This window comes from Meriones unguiculatus, chromosome 11 (assembly GCF_030254825.1).
Source record: "Meriones unguiculatus strain TT.TT164.6M chromosome 11, Bangor_MerUng_6.1, whole genome shotgun sequence".
NCBI classification, from domain to species: Eukaryota; Metazoa; Chordata; class Mammalia; order Rodentia; family Muridae; genus Meriones; species Meriones unguiculatus.
In genome coordinates this window covers 102,087,474-102,113,820 of record NC_083359.1, presented here as the reverse complement: position 1 = coordinate 102,113,820, position 26,347 = coordinate 102,087,474, and the positions used below count along the sequence as shown (strand labels likewise).

The window sequence follows — 26,347 nt, the reverse complement described above, 5'->3', positions numbered from 1 at the left end:
CCCCTCGGGGAGAGCGCCCCTCTACCTGTAACCAGTACTACAGAGGAGGACTGAATTCATAGTTGTGCTGTGTTCCTATACAAACACCTCCCAATTAGGGCAGGTGGGCACAGGTAAGTGTTACCTGATGTGCAGGGCAGCTTGTGGGAAAAGCCCTTTTAAAAATTGTTCTAACACACATGTGTTTCACTTTTCAAAGAAAATAATGTGAACGTACTTTATTGGTAAAAGTGAAATGTTATAGGTGTGTCTGTGTGTATTTTATAGGTCCTTTTAAATTTCCTTTACTCCTCCCAGTTTTGTAGGGTTGTTTTTTTTTTTTTATAGTGATGTTACAACCATTGTCTGGCTTTCATATCATACCTGAAACACTTATTTCCTTTGTAGTGCCCATAGCTGGGCCTACATAGCACAGTTTGCAGTGTTCAGGAGAAGTACTTGTCTAAATGGCTGTGCATCTCCCCAGAGCGCTGAGCATACTCAGATGGCAATGCTGAACAGTGGCCTCTAGGAGAGGCCAGTGTATGAAGCGTCTATTTTGCGCGGGAGGAATTGTGATGCAGCGAGGTTAAATGTGTGTGGAAGAATTCACTAAAAACTAACCATAAAGCTTCTACTGTCCCTGGTGCACGTATGCAGCGTGAGACAGGGCTGTGAAATCAAAGCCAAGTGTTTCCACAGTGAAGGAAAGCAGTTATTGAAAGAGGTTTTTAAGGTTTCTGTGTATGTGTGTGTGTCTTTCTTAAGAACACAGAGCAAAAGTCATTCTGTGGAGAAGTTAAGCCACAGATGAAAACTAAGCAGGGCCGCTCCCTTCCAGGGATAACATGTTTGTAAGATGGAACAACGTTGGGCCCATCTGAAAGAGAGCAGATCCCTTTAGAGAGTAATGAACCAACACTTAGGCCTGGAGCCATTCTCGTTTCTTGGAGCTGATGTTTTAAAGGTCTTGTGCAAAGTGCTCTTTTAAAAGTATGAAGTGATGAGCAGAATGTGTCAGAAGTGCTGCTGAGACAGAGTTATTGCTTCAAAACTCAGTGTTTTCATTAGTCTGTGTTTGCTGGAGTGGGGAAGAACGTGGGAGAGATGTTTGCATTGGGCATGTGTCCACTCAGGGAGGACATTTGAACAGCCACAGGAGCACATGAGACTCATATGTTCCCGTTACATCCCAGTTATCTGGAAAGGCAATTCTATCTTTCCTGACAAAATGTTCTTTCAATGAAGTGTTAAATCCAAAATTTGCAGTAAGGAAAATACTGTTCAACTCAGTGCCCTGTGCAGAGAGAAATTAACAACTAGAATTCTTTTCTTTTTTAGACAGGATCTTACTATGTAGTCCCGGCTGACTGGAACTCACTGTGTAGACTGGGCTGGTCTTAAATGCACAGAAATCCACCTGCCACTGCTTCCCAAGTGCTAGAATTAAGGTTTGACAAAGGTGTCTGTAGAGATAGCTGTGGGCACTGGGAATATGTTGTCAAAGAAATCCCTCATGAATATATACTTAAGTCTCTCTCACGTGAACCAGCCATTACAGTACCTGATGGGCCAACCTCGTTGAGAATTTCAGAGTAGTAGCCACACGCTGCGTGTTTTGGGTTTTTCTTAATAAAGACTCTAGTAACTACAAGTTCCCAGATACACTTTGACGCTTAGAAAAAGCTGTTTCACTAGGTCCTGGCAGGCACTCCGTTCATACCTGGCGGAGTGAGGATGCAAAGGCACAGTCCAGAATGGGTATGGAAGTGGCTCTCACCGTCAGAGATGGGTTGTGATGGAAGCCAGTGATGGAGCTGGTAATGGAGGAAAGTTCTGGGGTGGAGGAAGAGGCTGGAGCCAGCCTGTAGCACCTAGAGACCTAAGGCGCATAGGAACCTGGGGCAGTGCTCATTAGTCAATAAAAGTTAATTGGGCCCCTCCTACGAATTACTGCCCTAGGCACCAGTGTCACACTGGACAGAGTAAACACCTCTGCTCTCCTGAACTCAGGCTGCTGATAATCTTCGTTAGTTTCTTTCTGGGAGCAAGGGAAGTGTTTGATTGTGCTTTCCATTTCACTACATGAACCTGATAGACTTTTTGTTTTAAGAACTGCTGCTTTATCTGATCACTGCTACTTTATCAGGAAAACAATGATCTTGAGATTTTCTGCATCAGTGTATAAATACTTCTAATCGTATTGGTAATACCTGTGCTGATCTAGAACACGGGGAGCTAACCCAGCTCATGTGTAGCCTCTGGGGTAGCCTTACCTCCACGCTGCTTCTCAGACATCTCTCTGTGCGTGCTTTGTGTCTTGTAGCTACGCAGCCCTGCTGGCCGACTGGCCCGTGGTGGTCCTGGGCATGTGCACTCTGCTCATCGTGGTCTGTGCCCTGGTGGGGGTCTTAGTCCCCGAGCTCCCCGACTTCTCTGATCCACTGCTGGTAAGGAGAACTTGGCCTGTCTTAAGCCTGGAGTCACCTCCCTGCATTAAGTACTGAGGTGCATGGTACATTCTGCTAGTAGCCCTTTCCTTTCTTGTTTTTGAGATAGTCTTACCTTGTGAGTACTGGGATACCAATCTGAGCCACCACACCTACTGCAGCCACCAGTAAGCACACAGCTCTCTTTCTGCACAGAAAGAGGTGTTGTCCATGCTATTAGGTAAGGTCAAGGAACTTGCTCACCCTCAACTCAAGCTCAAGAAATGGGAACATCCAACTTCTCTGTCCACACATTTAATCAAGGAATAACATATTAAAGGATTTACACACTCTGAAAGTATTTTTGTAAAAATTTTAACACTGTATATCTCTCCCCACCTCTGAGAAGTTAAAGGCATTTTGTGTAACTAACAGCTAGCAGGATCTGTTAAGTAAATGTTCCTCTGAGGTGAAATAATGAGGGAAATGTGATCAAGGATAATGATATACTCTTGGTAAAACACTAACAATGTATAACGTAATTTAATTTAACCATAATTCCTACAAGCTAGAATTAGCACTTATTAAGTGCTTGAGCAAAGGTATGTTTCTGATATACTTTTGTTGCTTCCTGAGACATGTAACTAGAGAACCATATGACTCTGTCACAGCAAGAGGTAATGGTTAGAAAGGCAGCACATTAACACAAGGCAGCACATTAACACAGGGCACCTCTGCAGTCATGAGGAATGCCTGTGTTTCCTGCTGAAAACTCTGCATCACTTTCATATTGCTTTCCTAAGTCATTAAGATAACTGTATTTAATGGGAAATGAAATATACTAATGGGAGTGTGTAATATTTTGTCTTAGGGTTTTGAACCAAGAGGGACTGCAATAGGACAGAGGCTGGTCACATGGAATAACATGATGAAAAATACAGGATACAAAGCAACATTAGCAAATTATCCTTATAAGTATGCAGAGGAGCAAGCCAAAAGGTAATCACTTACTTTATATGACTTTTAGATAAAATATTACTTAATGAATCCTTCTTATTGCCTGAGCAAAAAGGCCAAATTTAAAAACAGGGCTTAATTACTTTGCCATTAAGTTTAACTTGTCACTAATTTGTGGTGACTTTACTGTAATGAAAAGGTGAGATTTTTTTTTTCTTTACACATGGAAAAATTAATGTTGCTCACATGAATCCTTCCATCTTAGTATCAAATGCTAAATAGGGTGGAACTTTAGGGCTGTACTGTTAGAATCTGCCTAGCTCCTTGAAACCGCTCGAACTTTATCAAAGATCAGATTGTTTTTCCCTTTCAGCCACAGGGAAGACAGATGGTCAGATGATCATCATGAGAGAGAGAAAAGAGAAGTAGACTGGAACTTCCAGAAAGACAGCTTTTTCTGCGATGTTCCAAGTGAGTAGCATCTGGGTGGACCAAGCAGCTTCCTGGTGTTAAAGATGGAATGTGATCCAACTCTGAAAATGCAGCCTGCCCAACAGTTCCTGGTTCTATAGACATGGGGTGCCAGCTAAGTACCGCACTTTCCTTCTAGGGTAGTCAGCCACTGGTTTGAGTTTATCTGTGATAAAAATTAAGGAAAGGGTTCTCTTCAAATTGAAGGAGGAGATTGGTAAAATGTTCTACATTGTCTGAACCTTCAAGTCATATGTCAAATCCTTTCCCTGTTTATTTCTGGATCAAATAACAAGTACATATTCTTTATCGAGTAATAAAATAGTCTATTAGCAAAAGAGTTTTATAGCTCTGTTTAAATGAAAGAAAACATATTAAGAACCATCCATATGCCAGGTGTGGTGGTGCACACCTGTAGATCAGACTTCTCAGGAGGCTGAGGCAGGAGGATCACTTGAGTCCAGGAGTTCTTGGCTGCAGTACCCTGGTCTGCACCGAGTTCCATACCAATATTGTGACCTCCCAGAAATGAGAGACTCTGAGAGGGCAACTGGCCTAGGTCAGAAAGGAACCAGGAAAACAGAGAGAGGCCCAGAGCTTGTAGGTGGGTCAGCCTATCTGGAAAGGACACGGGGGTGTAGAGCTGAGGACAGAGCTCTGCAGTAGAACTACAGCAGAATTCAACTTCACAGAATTGAGCCCCAGGCATCTCACGAACCACAGACCTCTAAATGCTGCCATCTCACTGACTAGACAAATTTAGTTATGTTTAAAAGTGGCTTGTTACCCAGCAGCTGCCAGGGAAGGATGGACAAGAGGCCGTGTGGAACTGCAGATGACATTCGGTGTTTAGTGGCCAAAGTGACTAGGAGTGAGGACTGAGGGTAATAGTTTCTGATTGAGCAAATATTAATAGTAACATTCTTCTGGTTTCAGCTTGTTGAAACCCCCTTCATTGTCTGTTTCCCTGCCTCATTAGACAACAGAGGGAGGACCCTGTTAGATCTTGATATCTCAGATAGAGAAGGGGAGGGAAGGAAACCCAGATTTTATACCAATTCTCAGCAGCAGTACAAGTTCTAATTTCAAACATTTTCTGTCTTTTCCTCTTAGGACACAAATTTGAAAAACTGAATTCTGATTATTTCCTTGTTTGGTCTTGATTTTGTTTTTTTTTTTTTTTTTTTTTTCCTCATAGTATTATTATACATTGCTTGATCTCACTTGTTAATGTCTTAGTAAGAACAATAGCAAATTCAGGAAGTCAGTCTAGCTTTTGTTTCCAGTAGTCTATACCAATAGTTATGTCCTGAGCAATAAGATCTGGCTTGACTAAAGACCTCTTGGGCTCCGTGGGAATGAAATGATTGTTTCCACAGGCTGGTTTGTACCCATACTTGGTCTGCATAAGACAATAGCTATTTGTGAACATAAGTATTTGCTAAGGACAATTGAATGATTTTGATTAAAAGCATTTGTAAAGGTTTCATATGCCAATAGATTTGTTAATGCAGTTAGACATTTTAGATATTGTAAAGCTGATCTACTTTGTTTTCCTGATACATGCTAAACCTTTTAAATAGCCCAGACAGAACCAGTCTCAGGGAGCACCTGCTTTCCATTTCATTGTCACGGTTATGTGGCATAGGTCTTGTCACCATTTGCAAATGAGGAAGTAGGCCCAGAGAAGTTAGCAGTTGTTTGTGTAAGGTCACACAGGTGATAAGCAGCAGGGCCTGGTTACAGCCAGATCTGATTTAAAGACCATGTCCCTTCCTGTGCATTGCACACCTCCTTGTTGAAACACAGTCTTTGTTAGTCTAACTTCAGATTCTATATCTAGACTCTGGAGTAGAAGAGGAGCCCTGAGCAGTCAGGATGTGCATGTACCTGTGGACCTAGCTGGCACAGTGCTTCAGCACTCAGGTGGCCTCTCCTGGGAGGGCTGCAATTCAGTTACTAGCCATCTCTCCCTATAGTCAGCCTCCAGGGAAACTACCATATGATCCTTTTTTATATTCTCTAGTGTACCATTCTAACATTTTTTATGCCATTGCAAGAGATGAAGAAAGGCCTTCAGTTAAATTTTTGCTGATAGTTTACAGCCTTTTCTTCCTAATTATAATCTGATCAGAAATAGATGTATTATATATTTACTACAGGATCCCCATGTGGCGAGTAAGTATAGGCTTTCAGCTAAAGTGACACTAAAACACATACACATACACACACACACACACACATTTTATCCTGGAAAGAATTACCTACTGATAACAAATTGTCTGTGCAGGTTCTCATTTGAATTGTTTCTGAATCCTGACTCTTACCCAAGAATAACTTAAGCATTTTCCTTTCTGTCCTTTCGTTTCACCAGGTGACGGATACTCCAGAGTCGTGTTTGCTTCTGCAGGAGGGGAGACTCTGTGGAATTTACCTGCAATTAAGTCCATGTGTGACGTGGATAACTCCAGGGTATGTAAAGTACAGCTGAAATCTGTTCCGCACAATAAAGTTGTGTTATGGAAACGGCTACCGCTGCCCTAGTGTCCAACCGATAAAATGCCAGTGAGGCTTACCACTGAGGGGCAAGCCCCAAAGGCAGGCTTTGCTCTCTGGGCCCCAGCACCAAAGTGTCCCGTGTTTCCCCGTCTTTAAAACATGCCGCCTTCTTCAATAAAGGACTCCATTCCTTTGCAACTCACATTCTTTCACCATGATGGTCCTCTGTTATTTCACAACAATTTCTTTTTAGGATAATAGTTAAGACTGTCTCTTTCTTCTCTTACTGTATTTTCTCTTCTCTAATGTAGTTTCACTGCTCTGCACATTGCTCCTCCCCAAGTCATCTGTCAGCATTGTCATTATACAGCTAAGTGCCTGCCCCCCTGGCAACATTGAGATCCTTCCAGCCAGTGATGTCAAAGGAAAACTTAGGAATCAGGCTAGGAAAGGGCCACAGGATGTGGATAGCATCAACAGACATTACTAAAATGTCTGTCTCAGTGGCCCCTGTGCTCCAAACCCAACCCCCCGGGCTCTAATCACCATGCTGCTTTGCAAGGCACTAAGATTCAGGAGGGCAAGCACTTCTTCTCACACTCTTCCAGAGCCACGCAGACATCAGCTCCAGAAGACAAGAAGTCAGTCAGTCCTGATATGAAAGAGCTGTCAATTTAAGCAGGTCCAAACTGCTGTCTGACATCACTAATGGACCTGTCCAAGGATGGTAGCCAGTATGTTGTTAGTATATCTCTAAAATGTAAAACCAGAGGTTAGTTCCAAACCCAAGCGCCCGCCCTGGTAAGAGCTAGCTGGACAACCTGATTCCCATCTGTGCTCTCAGTGAGGCGTATTAATGAGTATGAAGTAGAAGGGACCCATAGAGTTGCCTAGACCAGCAGTATCAATGTGCCAAGAACCAGCACTCACAGTCACCCAGTGAGCCACCCAGATGCCCTGTCGTTTCCCCATTCTCCAGGAGGAAAGGCTATTTGACATCTTGGGGTGACCTGGCCAGTGATTACATCATCAGTTTTCTATCCATGTCACCTTGTCTTCGGCTCCAAACTGAGCAAACCCACAAAAGATCTAGTCAGTGGTCTTATGTGCCATGTTTTCTCTGATAGCTGCCAGGTCCTACCTTACTCGGAAGCAGTGTGTGCATTTCTCATTGTATGTGACACCTCTTATGTAGAAAGTTAATTTTACAGTAGAAAGCATGTAGTGGCACTTCATGCGTGCAGTACTTCATGCTAGATGCTTGTAATGAGTCACTGTGGGCCGGTTGGCTGGGGTCTCAGCACCATTCGCCAGATGAGGCTTGGGGAAGTGGAGCGTGTCTGCTTCCTTGTCTTCACAGCTTGGAGGAGAGCTATGTGGATGCCTCTTCCCCTCAGTGCTCTGCCTGCCTCTGTCTTCAGACCTGCCTTCCTGGAGTCCCGTGTGACTGCTCGCTGTGTGCAGCCTGAGCATTTTGATAGTCATATAATCCCCACAACAGCATATCAGCTAAGTACATTCTTTGTATTTGGAGAAACTTGACACAAATGGCAGGTAGCAGGTTTGAACCCAGCCATATTTGCTGCCAAAGTCTGCCCTCTCCTCTGTACTTTCTGTTTCCATGATGAAGATTCTACCGCATGCCTGATTTTGTTTGTTTGATTTGCTGTAGTGACATTTTCTGTTTGAATGACCAACCTCTAAAGTGTCCACGTGGCCTGGAATAAGTATCAGCTTGATAGAAGTTTATCCTTTTAGTCTGTGTTAGACTCTAAGACTTCCGAAGCCAGTAAGCAGCACTGTCTTGATAGCTTCCAACCATGGGAGCAGTACAGTACTTCATCTGTATGTGTGTATCAGGTGATCCTTGTGAGGCAGTGTACAAAGAACGCACACTGAAACAGAAAAATGAGTAAGTTAAAGAAATAAATAGATTAATAAATAAATGGGGAAAGGGAAAATAATGCGAAGAAAATTTAAAGTAAAGATGAGACTTAGCATCAAGAATGCAAATTACCTTCCACTAACAGTGAGAGTAGAATTTCCTTTCAGTAGCATTATTACCCCAAACTCACAAGTGGGGAAATAAATTAGGAGAGAAACAAATGTATATTTTAGAAACCCAGCTTTTCCTAAGACTGAGGAAGGAAATATTTCCCCCACAGTCAGTCAGTCTTTCTTTCTTTCTTTCTTTCTTTCTTTCTTTCTTTCTTTCTTTCTTTCTTTCTTTCTTTCTTTCTTTGTGTGTGTGAGTGTGTGTGATTGAGGACTAAGAAAGCAAGGATGTGAATTGATGTGATGGGTGTGAAAGCCAGAGGATAACCGCAAGTGTCCTTCCTCAGACACTGTCAGGATCCCTCACAGGCCTGGAACTTGCCGAGTAGACTAGATCGTCTGGCCAGAACACCCAGGGATCTACCAGTCAACCACTTCCCCAGCACTGGCACTATAAGCATATGCCACCATGTCTGGCTTGTTTGTTGTAATTTTTAAACATGGGTTCTAGGAATTGAACTCAGATCCTCGTGCTTCTCTAGCAAGCATTTTACAGAGTGAGCCACCTCTCCAACCCCTCGCTCATACTCTTGGTTAAAGATGTATGATGTCGTGTACATAGTTCCTGTTTTAGTGTGTGTGTGTGTGTGTGTGTGTGTGTGTGTGTGTGTGCGCGTGCGTGCATGCGCGTGCGTGCATGCGTGTGCGTGCATGCGTGTGCGTGCGTGCGTGCGCCTGGGTACACATGTCACAGCACACATGTGGCAATTAGAAAACAACGTGCAGGAGTCTACCATGTCGGTCCTGGGGAGTAAACTCAGGCTGGCCACAAACACCTTCACCTGCTGAGCCATCTCACCAGCCCAGTTCTTAACAGCATGCTTTCAAAGTGAGAATTTGGGGACAGACCCAAAAACGTCCACCCAAGGGAGTATTTGCAATAGCCAGTACAGAATCACATTGAATGAATAAACAATCGGGAACTTGAAGAACTACTTCAAAAAACATGGTTATAATTATAACTTGTTAAATGTATATCCTTTTTACACTAGTTGCAAATGTGATTGTATTCTGATCTTAAATTCAGCTCTAGAAAAAGAATGATGAAATGCCCTCTTGACACATTATGTAATAACGTGGTCAACAACTCAGCCTTGAGATCACTCTGCAGCTTTTCCTGTCCCCAGTTGGAGTTGCTTTGGGAATTTGTACTTGTTACAGTGTTCTGCCTCCATGGGGGCCTTGCCTTCTCACCCCTCAGTCCTTATTATCGCTTGGCCATCAAGACTTCTCAGGCCCATGGGACCAACCTTGATCCAGAGCAGAGCGCTTGACCGTCGGTGAGTTGACCCCAGGCTGAGTGCAGCACCTCAGTGAGGAGACCACGCCTTGTCTTCTGCTGTGTGTGTTCTCCATTTCCCACTGGAATTACCTGCCGTGTGTGCTCCTAGCCGGACGGGGCCTTCCAGAAAGAGTGGCTCCATTCTGCTGCTGCTGTCTTGTACACCACCCCAGAGGTGTCTCTGTTTTAACATCATGCACCCCTGACCCTCTCTAGTCCTTGCTTCTGTCCAAAGGACTCACTGGCTGACAGGCATTCATAACGGAAGGGTCTCTGAAAGTCACTTCACTGGAAGCCCTTTATCTATATTAGTCTCTGCACATTTTAGACATTGGAGCTTTGAGGGCTCAGCTTGTAAATGGGATTTGAAAGTTTTGTCCGAGACTCTGGCTTACTAGATTACCCTTCGTAGGCTGCTGGAATCTCCTGGAAGCGTAGAGGCCCCAGAATATGTTTTCTGACAATTCTTTCAAGGAGCCTTTACCTTCAGTCCCCTGTGAGCTCCCTTCAGCTCTGTCTGTGGGGCTTGGTTCCCAGGAGGGTAGTCTAGGAGTCAGCTGAACCTGCTATTGAGAGCTTCATCTTGCTCTTTTCCTTTCTCAGCTTCTTAAAATACCTCCACTTAGCCAGCAGTGTTTAAGTTAAGGTATCATTTAAACACTACTGGTCTCTCTTTTCTCTCCTCTCATTTTACCCCTGTTTTAAGTCAGCTCCACCCCTGCTCTTATCTAACTAGGGAACTGTGAAAAGACATGTCACAACCACATAAGCAGAATGATTCCCCAGCTTCCTTTGGGGAATTTGTAGAATTAGAGGGCTGGGTTCCCCATGAGGGATTTGCTTTCATAAACTCTATTTTAATTTTACAAACTTCTAAGGTTTTGGAGCTATTTCAGAGGATCCTTTTCCAAAATTATGGCAAGAATACATCTGGCCCCTGCATCAAGAGATGCCTGCCTGCCAGTCTCGTTTGGCCTCAGACTACAGGAGAGATTCTGACTTCTTTTCAGTCACAACTGACTAGTTACTGCCGCTCTACTGAGATACTTTCCAACCTGGGCGCTTCCTCTGTCGGTCCCCATATGTCTCCACCCTGTACTGCTTGCTCCACTGAGTTACAACTGCTTGTTTTTGTCTGATTTCTCTGCCACTCTGAGGGTAAACTGAGGGCAGGGGCCCCAGTGCCTCCTCACGGGAACATAGGGCCTCACTCGCTGGAAGCATGGGTACTCCCCTGTGCACAGTCCTTTCCTCAGAATGCTGGTATCCTGAAGGGATAGCTAGAGGGTGCCCATCGTGACATTTTTCTCTGTGACCCTGTTTTTTATCCTTCTTGAGCCCCTGAAAGCAGTTTTCCCAAATGCTGTAATCAGCCAACACCATTGTCCCCTGGGGCAAACTGGTATTTGTTTTCTTGTAGTAGCCAGTCAAGCAGTAGTTGGTATTCATAATGCCCAACTTGTTAATCTTTGGTCAAATATACGTGTAAAACCCCTGCTCTCGCTAGAAAAAAGTACAAGGGTACAGTGCCATGCCCCTGTTCCAGTGTGGCTAGCAACTCTATTTCCTTTAGCTTTGCTTGGGCATTTCAGCAGCTGCACATATGCCCCTTCTAGCTGAGCTCCCTGTAATTCTTTTGTGGGGTGAACTATGATCTGTCATAAATACTTTGCTGTTTTAGGGTCCTATGACTTACTAGCTCATTTTTCACGTTAACATATATGAATTTTTAAAAAGAAACATGAGTTATCCTGACTTAGAAAATAATTACGTGTTTTCAGAAATAAGCTTTAAAATTAAGATTTTTTTTTTTTTTTGTGAAAGTAGAACTTACTCTATTGCACTTACATAATAACCCTTTGGTTCTTTTTTTTTTTTTTAACACCCATAAAGGATTATTTAAAACAAGTAATTTTTGTTTTGCTGTTTGTGGTTTTTTGTTTTTTCCTGGCTTCGTTTGTTTTTCTTTAAGACAGCATCTCATTGTGCAGCCCCTTGCTTCTCTGCAACTCCTGTGTAGATCAGGCTAGCCTGGAGCTCACAGAAACCTAGGAAAACTTCAAACATACTGAATTTCCATGTTCATTTCCAGCCCACAGCCTCCTTGTCCTATCCACACCTCTCCCAACACATTAGGTCCAGTCTACCAGGCCTTAGGGAATAGTGTGTAACTGGGTTCTTAGATAAACGTAGCTTCTAAAGCGATTGTGTATGCTAGCCAACTTTTCTGCCTTGGAAAGATATGTTAATGACCAGTTGACAAAGCCCAGCTTAAGCAAGGTGTAGACCGTTTTAAATTGCCTTAGAGAAGCTCTTCACACCCTTTCTGAACCTTGGAGTGGTGCCCTAGAACAGCCTTTGGTAAATACAGACGAGGGAGAGCAATGAGACTGGGCCTCCTTAGCTCTCACTTCTGAACAGAAGTCTCTAGTCAGGCCGAGAAGGGGCTGATTCCTAGGCTAGCCCTCAGGAAAGAAGGGGGGTCACCTAACCATCTGGCCAGCTTCAGGATCCAGCAGTGCTCCTCGTAGTTCACTGTGATAAGACCAGCCCTGAGGACAGAAGGCTTTCCCAGGGACAGCATGCTAAATAAAGCGCCACTTACTCCAACCCAGAGTCTCCACAGTGCCTAAGTGTGCCAGCTACATTTACCAGTGGAGAAAAGGTTTTAGCCAACCTGAATAAACTTGACGATGTAGAAGAACTAAAACTCTACTTTTTTATTCATTTGTATTTATTAACATACTTATTTAAAATCAGATATAAAAAGTTTTAACCTTAAAATATTGACCCTTCTCACCTTATTTTAGAAAACAATTTTAGACTAACTTTTTCACGAATCCAGTCACTTTCTGATTTGCCAAATAGAGTTCTGTCCTAGTCTGTCCAGACTGCAGTAACAAAATACCTTAGTCTAGATAATTTATAAACAACTGATTTATTTCTCACAGTTCTAGAGACTGGCAAGTATTAGCTTAAGGAGGTCTGCAGATTCAGGGCCAGTGAGTACCTGTCTCTTAAGGTGGTGCTGTGTCTGCATCATGATGTAGCACCAGAAGGCACCAGCAGACTCCCTCTGGCCACTGTGATAAGGGCACTAATCCACAGACGCCGCCCAGAAGGCTCTGTCTGCCCATACTATCACACTGGGGATCGATTGTAAGGGGTGAATGTGGGGAACACATTCCAGCCATAGGAGTACTTTCAGGACCAGCATCTTCGCTTTTGACTGTGTTTAGTGCCAATAACCAGGATTTTAAGGAAAACAGCAATTAGATAGTTGTTTCCATACTCCTGTGAGTGCATAAAGGTAAAGCCTGCCCTCTTCATTCATTCCACAGTGACTGCAAAGAACTGCTTAATAGGTGGGTGTTAGTTCTATCTCCCGTCTTGAACCAGACTCAGTGCTGGCTGACTTGGCGTTGTTCCCACGTGCCATTCCCTGACAGGAGTTTGCTGTTCCAAATCCAGCAGCCTGTAGGATAGCTGTAAACTGGGATCTCAGGGGCGGTGCGCACCCATGTACACAACAGCACATACTGTGAAAGAGGATCATTGAGCTTCTGTGCCTTCCTTGTCCCGGGGGGCAGGAGTGGCCTGCCCTGTGGAGAGCCCGTTTAAACGCCAGTCCTTCTGCATGTCTGTCTCTGCAGATCAGATCCCACCCCCAGTTCAGCGACCTCTGCCAGAGGACCACAGCCGTCTCCTGCTGCCCCAGCTGGACTCTGGGGAATTACATCGCCATTCTGAACAACAGATCATCCTGTCAGAAAATCGTCGAGCGAGATGTCTCTCACACACTGAAGCTGCTGCGGACCTGTGCCAAGCACTACCAAAACGGCACCCTGGGGCCAGACTGCTGGGACAAGGCGGCCAGGAGAAAGGACCAGCTCAAGTGCACAAACGTGCCACGCAAGTGTACCAAATACAACGCCGTGTACCAGATTCTCCACTACTTGGTGGACAAAGACTTCATGGCCCCAAAGACGGCTGACTCCGCCGTGCCAGCTTTAAAATACAGCATGCTCTTCTCCCCCACAGAGAAAGGGGAGAGCATGATGAATATCTACCTGGACAACTTTGAGAACTGGAACTCTTCGGATGGCATCACCACCGTCACTGGGATCGAGTTTGGCATCAAGCACAGCTTGTTTCAGGACTACCTCCTCATGGATACTGTGTATCCTGCCATCGCCATCATCATCGTCCTTCTCATCATGTGTGTCTACACCAAGTCCATGTTCATCACCCTGATGACGATGTTCGCCATCATCAGCTCCTTGATCGTCTCCTACTTCCTCTACCGAGTCGTATTCAACTTTGAGTTTTTCCCGTTCATGAACCTCACGGCGCTCATCATCCTGGTGGGAATCGGCGCAGACGATGCCTTTGTCCTGTGCGATGTCTGGAACTACACCAAGTTCGACAAGCCTCGTGCAGAGACGTCGGAGGCGGTGAGCGTCACCTTGCAGCACGCTGCCCTCTCTATGTTCGTCACCAGCTTCACCACTGCCGCTGCCTTCTACGCTAACTACGTTAGCAACATCACGGCCATCAGATGCTTCGGGGTGTACGCAGGGACCGCTATCTTGGTGAATTACGTCCTGATGGTCACCTGGCTGCCAGCTGTCATTGTTCTGCATGAGCGGTACCTCCTCAACATGTTCACCTGCTCCCGCAAGCCCCAGCCGCACGCCTACGACAAGAGCTGCTGGAGGCTGGTCTGCCAGAGGGGCCGCAGGCTGCTCTTTGCCGTCTCGGAGGCATCTCGGATCTTCTTTGAAAAGGTGCTGCCGTGCATCGTCATCAAGTTCCGCTACCTTTGGCTGGTCTGGTTCCTTGCCCTCACCGTGGGCGGGGCCTACATCGTGTGCATAAACCCGAAGATGAAGCTGCCCTCGTTGGAGTTGTCCGAGTTCCAGGTGTTCCGCTCCTCTCATCCCTTCGAGCGCTACGATGCCGAGTTCAAGAAGCTTTTCATGTTTGAGCGGGTTCACCATGGAGAGGAGCTCCATATGCCCATCACAGTCATCTGGGGCGTGTCCCCAGAAGACAGCGGCGACCCTCTGAACCCCAAGAGCAAAGGGAAGCTGACACTAGACAGCACTTTTAACATTGCTAGTCCAGCCTCCCAGGCCTGGATCTTGCACTTCTGTCAAAAGCTGAGGAATCAAACCTTCTTCTACCAGACCGATCAGCAGGACTTCACCAGCTGCTTCATCGAGACCTTCAAACAGTGGATGGAAAACCAGGACTGCGACGAGCCTGCCCTGTACCCATGCTGCAGCCACTGCAGCTTCCCCTACAAGCAAGAGGTTTTTGAGCTGTGCATCAAGAAGGCCATCATGGAGCTGGACAGGAGTACAGGGTACCATCTCAATAACAAGACCCCCGGGCCGAGGTTTGACATCAACGACACCATCAGGGCTGTGGTACTGGAGTTCCAGAGTACCTTCCTCTTCACGTTGGCTTACGAGAAGATGCAACAGTTCTATAAGGAGGTAGACTCATGGATTTCCAGCGAGCTGAGTTCGGCGCCCGAGGGCCTAAGCCACGGCTGGTTTGTCAGCAACCTGGAGTTCTATGACCTGCAGGACAGCCTCTCCGATGGCACCCTCATTGCCATGGGGCTCTCAGTGGCCGTGGCGTTTAGTGTGATGCTGCTGACCACATGGAATATTATCATCAGCCTTTATGCCATCATTTCCATAGCTGGAACCATCTTTGTCACCGTTGGGTCCCTCGTCCTGCTCGGCTGGGAGCTGAACGTGCTGGAGTCTGTCACCATCTCCGTCGCAGTTGGCTTGTCTGTAGACTTTGCTGTCCACTACGGGGTGGCCTATCGCTTGGCTCCAGATCCCGACCGAGAAGGCAAGGTCATCTTCTCCCTGAGTCGTATGGGCTCTGCAATTGCCATGGCCGCATTGACCACCTTTGTAGCGGGGGCCATGATGATGCCCTCCACGGTCCTGGCTTACACCCAGCTGGGCACCTTCATGATGCTTGTCATGTGCATCAGTTGGGCCTTCGCCACCTTCTTCTTCCAATGCATGTGTCGGTGCCTTGGGCCACAGGGCACCTGTGGCCAGATCCCTTTACCTAAAAAGCTTCAGTGTAGTGCCTTTGCCCACACCTTGTCTGCAAGTCCTGGTGATAGGGGACCAAGCAAAACACACACCTCCAGTTCTTACCGTGTAGACACCAGGGGCCAAAAGTCCGAACTGGAACATGAGTTTTACGAGTTACAACCGCTGGCATCTCACAGCTGTGCCGCCTCAGAGAAGAACACTTACAGAGAGCCACACATCTGCTCTGAGTTTTTCAACGGCCAAGCAAAGAACTTAAGGATGCGTGTGCCTGAAGCCTACAGCAGCGAGCTCACCAAAAGCCCCAGGAGTGAAGCAGGCTCAGCCCTGTTACAGCCCTGTCTGGAGCAGGACGCCATGTGTCACTTCTCTCTCAGTCCGAGGTGCAGCTGCCCAAATGCCTATACACACTTAAAGTATGCCCCATACTCTTGTCAGCAGATGGGTGACTCCCTATGTCACGAGTGTGCCTCCACTGCTGGCAGCTTTGTCCAGATTCAGAATGCAGTGGCACCAGTGAAGGCCACACACCAGGCCGCTGAAGACCTTCTGCATCCCATCCGGCACATGCTGCCACCAGGGATGCAAAATTCACTGCCTAGGAATTTCTTTCTCCACCCAGTGCAGCACATTCAGGCCCAAGAAAAGCTCGGTCACACCAGCATACACAGCCTTCAGGACTTGGATGAGCATCTTCCCAGGACAGCAGAACCATCTCCGTCTGCCAGCAGGAGCACTGAGTCTTCCCAAAGAGCTTGTTGCAATCCTGAGACTAACCAAAGGGGACTCTGCAAAAGCAGAGACACGGGGGACACAGAGAGCAGTGGAGGGACTGAAACCAAGGTCTCTAGTTTCCCAAACCAGACTGACAAGGCAGAGAAGGTGGAGCCAGGCCTGCTGCAGACCAATGAAATTGTGAACTCAGAACACTTACGTCATAATGAACCCAAACTTATTTTCAGCCATTTTACAGGGGAGGCCAGCTGCAGGTCCTGCCCAAACAGTCCACAAAGCTGTAGAAGCCTTGTGAGATTGAAGTACGGTTCCTCGGACTGCCAGGTGCCAAACCTCGAAGCCAACGTGCCTGCTGTACCAACATACTCAGAACTGTCTGGCAAAAGTCTGTTAATAAAAACGCTCTAATAAATCCAGCTTTACATTCAGAAGCACTGCCTCTGTCATTGCTTGAGTTACTGAGATGCGGGAGCCTGCAAAGGGAGGCTAGCAACAGACATGCTTGTGTTACCGTGTTTGCCGTCCAGAATATTTCCATGTCTGGACGGTAAGCAAGCTCACAGATCAGTGAGTGTGCTAAGGTTATTGGATTTTCAAGTTATTGCATTTTTTTTTCATTTCAAAATTAAATTTTAAATTTTCTTGTCCTGTCCAACACAGCTCTACTCCTGCTTCTACCCTCCTGCGGCAGTGAGTGGCACTGACAGTGCAGGCTTCATAGAAGGTTCTGTCCTCCCAGTCAGTTCCCTGGTATCTTCACTGTGGTGCGTTTGGCTGATGGTAGGTAATTAAGTCTTCTCGTTGCTCAGCATAAACACTAGGACTCGGGTTAACAGAGATATTTTCAGTCAGAAACCAGGCACTAGGCAGCATTAAAATGTATGTTGATGAAAAAAATCAATGCCAAGCACTGTAATAGTGCGTTCCGCTTGTCTTCATGAGCTCTCCACACGAAGCCTATGGCACATTTATATCTAAATGGGTATCTCTCCACATCAGCCAGGTGGGCAGCTGTTATTCCACCTAACTTAGGAGTCAGGAGTTGCTTGACTACTTCGGTGACAAGCAGCCTACCATGTCTGCCTCTCTTAGCCAGTCTGTTACTCAGCTGGGCTCCCTCAAGTGTCTGAAACAGTGCAAACACTTGTGACATCTAGAGCACCGGATGTCCCTCCAGATGCCTACATAGTCCTGTGTCCTCCCAGGAGCCTGCTGGGCTCACGCAGTTGTTCTGTTTACCAGATGGCGCAGTTATGGTCTTCCTTGGATAAGCTCCAAGTGTAGTACCCAAAACAGGCTGCTGGCACCACCTTCGAGGAAAGCCTGTGCCCGGGAGGCTGGGTGCTGCGCCTGCTGCCTCACTCAGAGACAGAAACCATGTTGGGCTCAGCGTTGACAGCCAACCCTGGAGAAACCAGCCTGTGGCACAGGGCCTGCTGCTGAGCTGCTCTTTCAGACACTCTCTTCCAACCCCCACTGTACTTAGTTCTTAGGTAGGGTGACCTGGGGGAGATGGGAGCCCCAGAAGGCAGAACTCAATGCCATGGTGAGACTCTTTGCTTTTTCTTCTGAAATGTGGAACCGTCTCATTGGCTAATGAAAATCCAGGAGCTCAAAGCACTTGTGTTCACCAGGCCGCCGAGTTGTTTTCTACCAGCTGTCCTGCTAAGGAGCCTCCAGTGGCCTTTGGCCCTCCCCAGCTTTGCTTAATTGCCCAGATCTTTTGCTGGGCCTGTGAGTCCTTTGCATGGTTACTTAAGGCCAGACTTGAACTTTGAACTCCTTGGGCTTCATAAGGGAGTTGATTGGTTGGCTGGTTCGCTGGGTTAGATTGGATTTTAGCCTTTTAATTTATTTTATTTATAAGAATTTTGTCGGGGGTTGGGAGGGAAAAATGGAGGGGGCTACGGCTGGGATAAAAGTGAATGACCTGTGATTAAAACAAAAAAATAAAAAAAAATGGAATTTTGTCGCTGGAGATCCAAAGTTTTAAAAATATTTATTTTTAATTCTTCACTGCTATGCAGAAAAGCATCACTACTTCTGGCCCTGTTTTACTGGGAAGTTCCCCACATTGTCCTCCTAAAGGTGATGATAAAGCAGGGAGCCCACTGAGCTTCCAAACGCTTGCAGCTCGGAGGGGCTGGGAGATGTGGCTTTGCCTATGTCTCTTACTCCCACAGAACCCATCTTTGATGGCTGAGTCCCTGTCGCCAAGTTGGGCCCTGCCCTCTTCCCTTGCAAGGCTACTTTTTAAATCCCTGTTTGATTGAGAAGTGGACTTGGCCAAGTAGAAGACATTTTTCACAAGGAAAAGCTTATTGTTTGAAATAATCTCACAGCTTCATCTGCGTGTGTTCATTTCTGGTCTGTTATTGCTATAGACGTCCATCCTTCTGAAACAATATTTCTCAGAGATAATGCTGAACTGTTATGAAAATTTAATTTCAATAATCTATGCCCCAGCCTCAATCATTCTAAATTTAAAACCATTTGCAGGCACGGTATGCAAAGCACTTTTACAGATGTGATCCACAGCAGTTTAGGAAATCTGCCTGGTTCTCATTGCCTCACCTGGAAACCATCTCACCACCAGCAATTAGGATAGTTTTTGAATGGAAAAAAAAAAAGAAGCCTGGTGACTCCAAGCACAGCTGTATCTTTTCACATTTTAACAAGGAGAGTCATTTTTAAGGAGAAAAAAATCAGATCTGTAATTTTTTTTAATGGAAAGAACTGATTTTATTTTTTGTAAAGTTGGAGTATAGCAAAAAGTAGAAATTTGCTGAAATCATGAGCTTTTATATAAAGATGCTATTGTGTCTAAATGCTCATACACATTGTATCTTTCCAGATGTTTGCTGGTATTTAATGTATCTCCAGTTGGCTTTAAAAGCCATTTTTTGTGAACATCTTTATTGATGTTTGGCTCTATATGCTATTTTTGTACTGCATATGCCAGAAAAGTAACCTGGTGGACCAGCAGAATCTTCTGCCTGTTGTTAAAGTAATATTTTAACTGCCATAGTTTTATATTTTGTAAGAGAAGAAAAAGGTGTGTGTGTGTGTGTGTGTGTGTGTGTTAGCTTCATGAACCAAAAGGTGCACAGCCTGAGAGTAACCAGGGCCAACATGTCCTCTTGGCTGCCCAAGCTGTCTGTTGGACATAAAGAGGACAGTGCAAGTGCCAGCCCGGACTCAGAAGTAGGGGTGGGGTTACAGCTTATGGAAGAACGCATTGTCCAGGAAAGGACTCTTCCCAGCTCACAGGTTCCCTACGTCAGTGGCACGAACGGAGCTTATCCTGTGGTGTGCTCTGGTAATACTGTGGGGATTCATGCCAAGTCTTGACCTAGCAGTGGGTACCTCCACACTTCTCCACAACCCCTCAGGTGAGGTTCATCTCATCCTGAAATAAGACCTAGGCACAGAAGTTCTAGAGACAGCTGAGACGTTAAACGGAGCATTGACTCCATAGTCTCCAGGCTTGTGTGCACCTATAATGGAACCTCTACCTTCCTAAAAAAACAGAAGGCAGATTATTTTCCTCAAGAAATATTTGTCTTTGGTGCCAAATAAGATTCCTAAGAATGTGTTTTAATTTGAGGCAAAGTAGCAGAGTAAAATTTGCCCACATTCTGTGTGTCAGTTAGCCATTTTTGTGTCTTCTGCTTTGCTTTGGTGTTTTGTTTTGTTTTACCATGCTTGGAATTCAACATAGGGCCTGGGGCTAATTAGACAGTTAAAGGAAAAGGGATTTACTAAGTAAACCAATAATCTAAACAAGATTACAAAGCCTGCCTGGAAAACTGATAGAATTATAAAACAAACCAAAAACAAAACAAAAGAACCCTGTAGTCCTGCTTTTGCAGTGTGATCCGGTTACTAAAAATCTTATTATGAAAAACTGGTGTACTTGGGTTTTCTCTCAGTAATGGCTTAAATGTGGGCTGAGAACAGTGAAAGCACTTCAGTGTTCAAATACCCTCAGATGTGGCCTCCCTGGGACACCATCACCCCACCTGGGGAAGCACCCAGGTCTGCATGGCGGTTTCTGTCTGCTGTGCTAGCACCAAACAGCTTACTTCCCTGAGGTCCTGGAGGACAGACAAGCCTGCTCCCCTTCTCACTCCTCCACCTCCAGCTAAATTTATTTTTGCAAAAAGGTCTCAGGAAAGACTGCAAAATTAGCCAGTCCCTGGTGACCTAGTGATATGCTGGCCAACTGGTTTGCAATGACTGGTCTTTTCAAGACCTTGAACATGTCTCACCTTTAGAGCAGAGGTTCTCAACATGTGGGTCATGAGTTCTTTGGGGTCACATCAGATATTTACATTATGATTCATGGCAGTAGCAAAATCACAGTTATGAAGTAGCAAAGGAAATAATTTTATGGTTGGGGGGTCACTACAACACGAGGAACAGGGTTGCAGCATTAGAAAGGCTGAAAACCGCTGCACTCTCGTGCATAGTTGTTAGGCATTCATACCAGCAGGGGATGTAAGGGTACTGAATAATCCAGAACTGTTACATAGTTCCTCCCCAAATCCCAACTTGGATTTCTTTGCTCCAAAAAGGAGCCTGGGCTCATTTCTGCTCCAAGATGGAGATTTATCTGTGTTCTCTGTGTACTGGTTCCATATTCTGTTGGGCTTGGAAAAGTGAGGCTGATGGGCTTGTCTGTCCTGTAGGCAAATAGCAGCCACTCTATCTCCTCTGATTCCAGATGCATCTGAGTGGGAGGATGTGGCCCATCTGTGCCTTTCCTGGACACCCGGGCTCACCGGTACTACCCATGGCCCTGCATTGCCATGTGTGTTTCTCCATCACTTGACTAACTCCTAGGCAGCAGGCAAGTGCTTCACCTGCCATGTTGCTGACAGAACTTGACAGAAAGTCTGCCTCATCGGGGCCTGAAGTCAGAGTCCATAGTGAGAAAGGACTGCTGCCTTCAAACACTCTCCTTCCAAGAAGAAAAGTGTGAGGAGCAAGCAACTGTACATGAAGGCAGGAGTGGACATGAGGCATGGTGGGATCCCTCTGTAGTGTCCCCTTCTCAAAAGGCTGATGATGGTGGAGGATCCCTGGAGTTCAGGAGTTCAGGGCCAACCTTGGCAACATAGTCCTGTTTCAAGAAATCAATCAATAAATTGAAATGAGAAACTTGGAAAGTGAGCTTCAAATATTCTTAAGAATTTTGCTCCTGTGTGCAGCCACAGAACCTTAAACACCTAGAGACCTGGAGTTTTGAAGATCATGACCTGTGCTGAGCAAGACCGGCTATTTTCTCCTGCCTCCACTGCCTCATCTGTAAACATAGCTAAGGGCACATGCTGTCAAAGTGTTTGCCAACTTGACACAAACATGGGCACACCTGGGAAGAGGGACTCTCAGTTGAGAAATTGCCTCCGAAATATTGGCCTGTATAAAACACTGTAGAGTATTGTATGTGGCATTCTAGGTTCTCTAAATATATGTCCCTTCAATTTAAACCAGTCCTCACTGTAAACTGTGCACTAAGTTTATTAAGAATGAGCAAATGGACAAAAGCATGAGAGAATGGATTGTTGAAGTAGTCTGAGCCCATGTTGAGCAACCAGTGTTGAAGAGGGTGACAGAGGCTCTGTGGGATGAATAAATATGAATCATAACAGAGCCAGGCATAGTGGTGCAGGACTTTAATCCCAGCACTGGGGAGGCAGAGACAGGAGATCTGTGAGTTCAAGGCCAGCCTGGTCTACATAGTGAGTCCCAGGCCAGTCAGAACTACATAGTGAGGCCTTTTCTAAATAATAAAATAAAAATACCGTTTTCAAAGGGCAGTTTCTGGGAACATTATGAACATTCTTTCTGTGCTATAAGAAATTCATTTTTGTGGGCTGCCTCTATTAAGGTCTAAGTCTAGCATTTCCAGATAGCCTCTGAGCTCTGTCTGTATAAGATGACAGACTCCCTTTCTCAGCTGGGTTCCCTCTCCACCTGATCTGGAGAACTCTGGATCTTCTAAGGATCCTTACATAGCCCTCTGGAATATTAAAGTCCCAACCCTTTCCTGATTAAGAAGCCCATTCAACAAGCACCTGGGGATTCCTGGAAACACCTACCCTATGCTAATGAGATGTCTTGGTGTCTTGGCTTTCAACCAATAACCTTTCAACATACCTGGAGTATGTTTTCTTCCTTTTATGGCAGGGCTGTGTTGTTGCATGTAAATCAAGTATCCCTAGCGCCCCTAGCCCCAGCAAATCAAACACATCACCCTCAAAACCCCTCCCACTCCCCAATGGGCCAGCATCATCTATTCCACCATGACCAGCTGAGACTCATCATTTATTCTGTGGAAGACTGGGCTCCCCTTCTTCCCTAAGAATTCATCACTGGACCCCCAGGGGCTTGGCTGCTGGTCAGTCAGCTTCCTCCATTCACCAGTGTGTCAGTGTGGATTGCTGTTGCATCTTTGTAGAGCTGCTCCGCTCAGCAGCTCTTCGGGATGTTCCTGAAGCAGACATTTTGTCCACCTGGACAAACCCGGGCTCCCGCCTGTGCCTCCTCTTGGTTTTGGAGCTCTGAGGGAGCCTCCATTACCAGCTGCTCACCAGCTAGGCAGGGCCCTCATTGCTGCCTGGCTTGGGGTTTGGAGTGCTCAGTTCCTTTGACCCTGCACTTCATCCTTTTCCAGCCCATAGCCTAGAGCTTCCTGGAAGAGTACCCAGCAAAGCCCAGGCTCCCATGGTACTCATAATGACACATTGCTAGAATTTTTTTCCATAAATTATGACACAAATGAGCTAAATATATGGTGGGAATTTTCACCCCTAGGCTCTGAATCAATTCATGTTAATAAAGTGTTAGTTAAATAAAACTATGAAATATCACATGGGCACTAACAAGAGTGATATTGATGTCTATAAAGTAGCCTTTAAAGACATTTAAAACATATTGTTGAGCAAAATAAAAGTTATAAAAAACTATAGCAATGCACACATGCATATATATTTATAATGCTTTGTTTGTTTTATAACAAACATTTATAATGTTTGTTATTTTTAATCATTATGTACATGTTATTCATACACACAGACAAAACACAACTCTCACTTCAAAGGGAATAAGAGATAGTTCATTCACCAAATATGAGTGACCATGCCTAAACACAAATTTATGTTATCCCAAATTCCAATGTGACAAATAGTTTGAGTTTTTAATACTAAGAGAACAGAAAGTCACACATCAAGGCATTTTTCAAAGATGTAGGTAGAAACATCAAGTAGGTGAGTTGAAGCTTCTTTTATGGGCCTCAGGTGCTGCCTGATGATTCCTAGTCTTTTGCTTGATTAAACCAGAGTCTGGTTAAGTCCATAAATTCTGTCAGTCACATATTTTAGGTCTGATACTATTTTGGAGGCTAAAGATAGCACTGCAACATCCAAACTCTCCACTGATGTTCTGAGCAGTCAGCCTCACCGAAGGTTCAGGGGAGGCGGGATTTCTTTCTGGGAACTTCACTCACAAGTATAGATATGCACTTACCGTAGTCACATACCCCACTACCATCTCTTATCCCTCTTCTGCTCTTGACGACTTCCAGCCGGTCTCCTTCCTACTCCCAAGCCTTGTCCTTGTCATTTGGGTTGCTTTAGACAGGTCTTACACACGTGCTGTGTCTTCATGACTATGACAGCCGTGTCATTTCCAGAAGACAGCATATCACAGCACTCCTCTCCATCCTCCAGCTTACACTCCTGCCTGCTTGTTCATGACCTCCCCCAGAGCTTGGAGGGGGTGAACTAGATGTCTCCTTGAGGACTAAGTACTAGTGACTGCGTTAACTGTTCCACTGCGAACAGGGGCTTCCCTGGCCCAGGATGAGAGGAGCTTATGTGGCTGTCAGCCTAAATATTTAGAAGGCAATTTGGCTCTGTGTGCATTTAGCAAAACGTCAGGAGTGCAGTAGTAAGCTCTCCTCTAGTGTCTCTGACTTCCCTGTCTGTATTAGTTACTTTCTATGATGCTGTGACGAAGCACCGAGACCATTCCAGGGAGAGTTTATTTTAGATTCCAGTTCCACGGGGACGAGAATCCATGGTTGTGGAGCAGAGGCAGCAAGCACCAGGCACAGTGGAGCAGGACCAGGGAGCTGAACCATAAGCAAGAAGCGGAGTGCAGCCTGGAAATGGTGTGAGGCTTTAAACCCCAAGAGCCTGTGTGGTGACATGGTGCTTCCCTGGGACAGCCAATGAGCCGACGTAAGGTCTGCATTTGGTACCCAGACGCATGCACACAGGAGCCCCCAGGCCTACACATCCTCCTTGCCTTAGCCAGATCTGCTCAATGTCAGTTGCTCAGGGTCCTGCCCACTACAGAGCCAGGGAGAAGGAGGCAGTTCTCTCGGGACAGCCAAGGAGTCTACTGTGAGTTCTAGCATGGCTCCCTGGGCAGGTCTGCCCCTCCCCCCACCTCCCTGCCACACTCCTCTAGGACTCCCTTTTCTTAGAAGCTGAAGGCCTGTGATGCCAACCTCTTGCCTTGGGGGAACCTCCACTCTGCAGCAAGGATGGAGGCTGCCAGGAAGCACACTGCCGTAAGAGAGGGACTGGGCGGCGGCTCTTTTCCATCTGCTGGGACAAGGCTGCACCAAGATAAACAGGAGGCTGTCCACCCTGGGAATTCCCAGACAACATGTTCTTTTTAACTGGAAGGAAGGGATATCCTGACATTGATCCGTGACATGGTCCCTGCTGGGAATCTTCCCAGACCCACAAATGGAAGGGCCAGGATGTGAGCTGTCCTGTTAACTCAACTGGACCAGCTGGAGTGAGGACCAGAAACAGCTGGACTTAGCTTTGAGGGATGAAGCAAAGGGAAATTGATCCTGGGACATTGGCTAGGGAAACAGCTCCAGACCCTGGCATCAGCTGGCTGGGCAGAGGCCTGTCCCCTCTTCTCTCTACATCCTAACTCAATGGAAGCACATTTCTCACCTCTTTGGCTAGGTGATAAGATGTGAGGCAACCTCAGACATCATTCATGGTCTGTTGGGGCTGCTTCTGCCTGGCTTGCCTGCAAGGGTGGGGTTGAGAACGGAAGGTGACATTTCCTCCATTGCCCCTCTTCCTCAGAGACACTGGATAGGTTCTCAACAATCTGGTGAACACTCCATGGCCTGCTCTCCCTGTCTGGCCCACATCAGCAGCCTATTTGTGAGGTCAATGTGTACCCAGAACACTGGGAATAGAAACTTGTTGAGTCTGCAGCCATCGGCCCCTGCACCCTTCCCTCGGATACGGTTCTCCTGAGAAAAACGTTTTCATCTCCATGTCCTCCCTCCTTTGGGAACATGGAATGGCTGCTGGCTCCTGGTGCCACATGCTTCTGCCTGCACTGCAGGCGTCTCAGCTTTCTTACGTGATCTGATTACCCACTCTTGCACACTCAGATGACATAGTCCACCTCTTCTGGACACTTGATAGTGAGCTGTTCCCTGCTGTTGGAAGGAGTGTAGGCTGGAGGCCTCACCTCATGAACAGCTGGTTGTGGGTAGCAGAGCACTGAGGTGCTGCAGGTGAGGGAAGTCACATGTGCCTGGGGGAGGAAGCAGCCTGAGGCTCCTCCTATCACTACAGAGGTTGTGGGGCATCTCGTGCCTTCCCTCCATCTAAGGACCCTGTGGAGAGAGGGAGGAGCCACCATCCAGGCTGGACACCCTCAGAGCTGGCTCACACTCAGGCCTTGGCGGTATCCCGAGGCCTGGCCTGGGCTGGCCCACAGCTGACCATCCAGGAACAGTGAAAAGCCCAGCTGGAGCTTTGCTCATCACACCCGCTCAGGTTCTCACTGCTGCTTTTAGGGTTGGA

General features: G+C 46.2%; 1 protein-coding gene across 12 annotated transcripts in view; it reads left to right on the top strand.

Annotated features, from left to right (window-relative positions):
- Positions 1-16,924, top strand: part of Disp1 (dispatched RND transporter family member 1) — a 145,504-nt gene extending 128,580 nt beyond the window's left edge. For all 12 annotated transcript variants that reach the window (XM_060364857.1, XM_060364863.1, XM_060364860.1 and 9 more), the window contains 5 exons: positions 2,306-2,429; positions 3,280-3,407; positions 3,739-3,836; positions 6,211-6,308; positions 13,326-16,924. In XM_060364857.1, the coding sequence (XP_060220840.1) occupies positions 2,306-2,429; positions 3,280-3,407; positions 3,739-3,836; positions 6,211-6,308; positions 13,326-16,901 (4,024 nt within the window). In that variant the 3' untranslated portion in view covers positions 16,902-16,924. The remainder of the gene's footprint in view (positions 1-2,305; positions 2,430-3,279; positions 3,408-3,738; positions 3,837-6,210; positions 6,309-13,325) is intronic.
- The last annotated feature ends 9,423 nt before the right edge of the window (positions 16,925-26,347 follow it).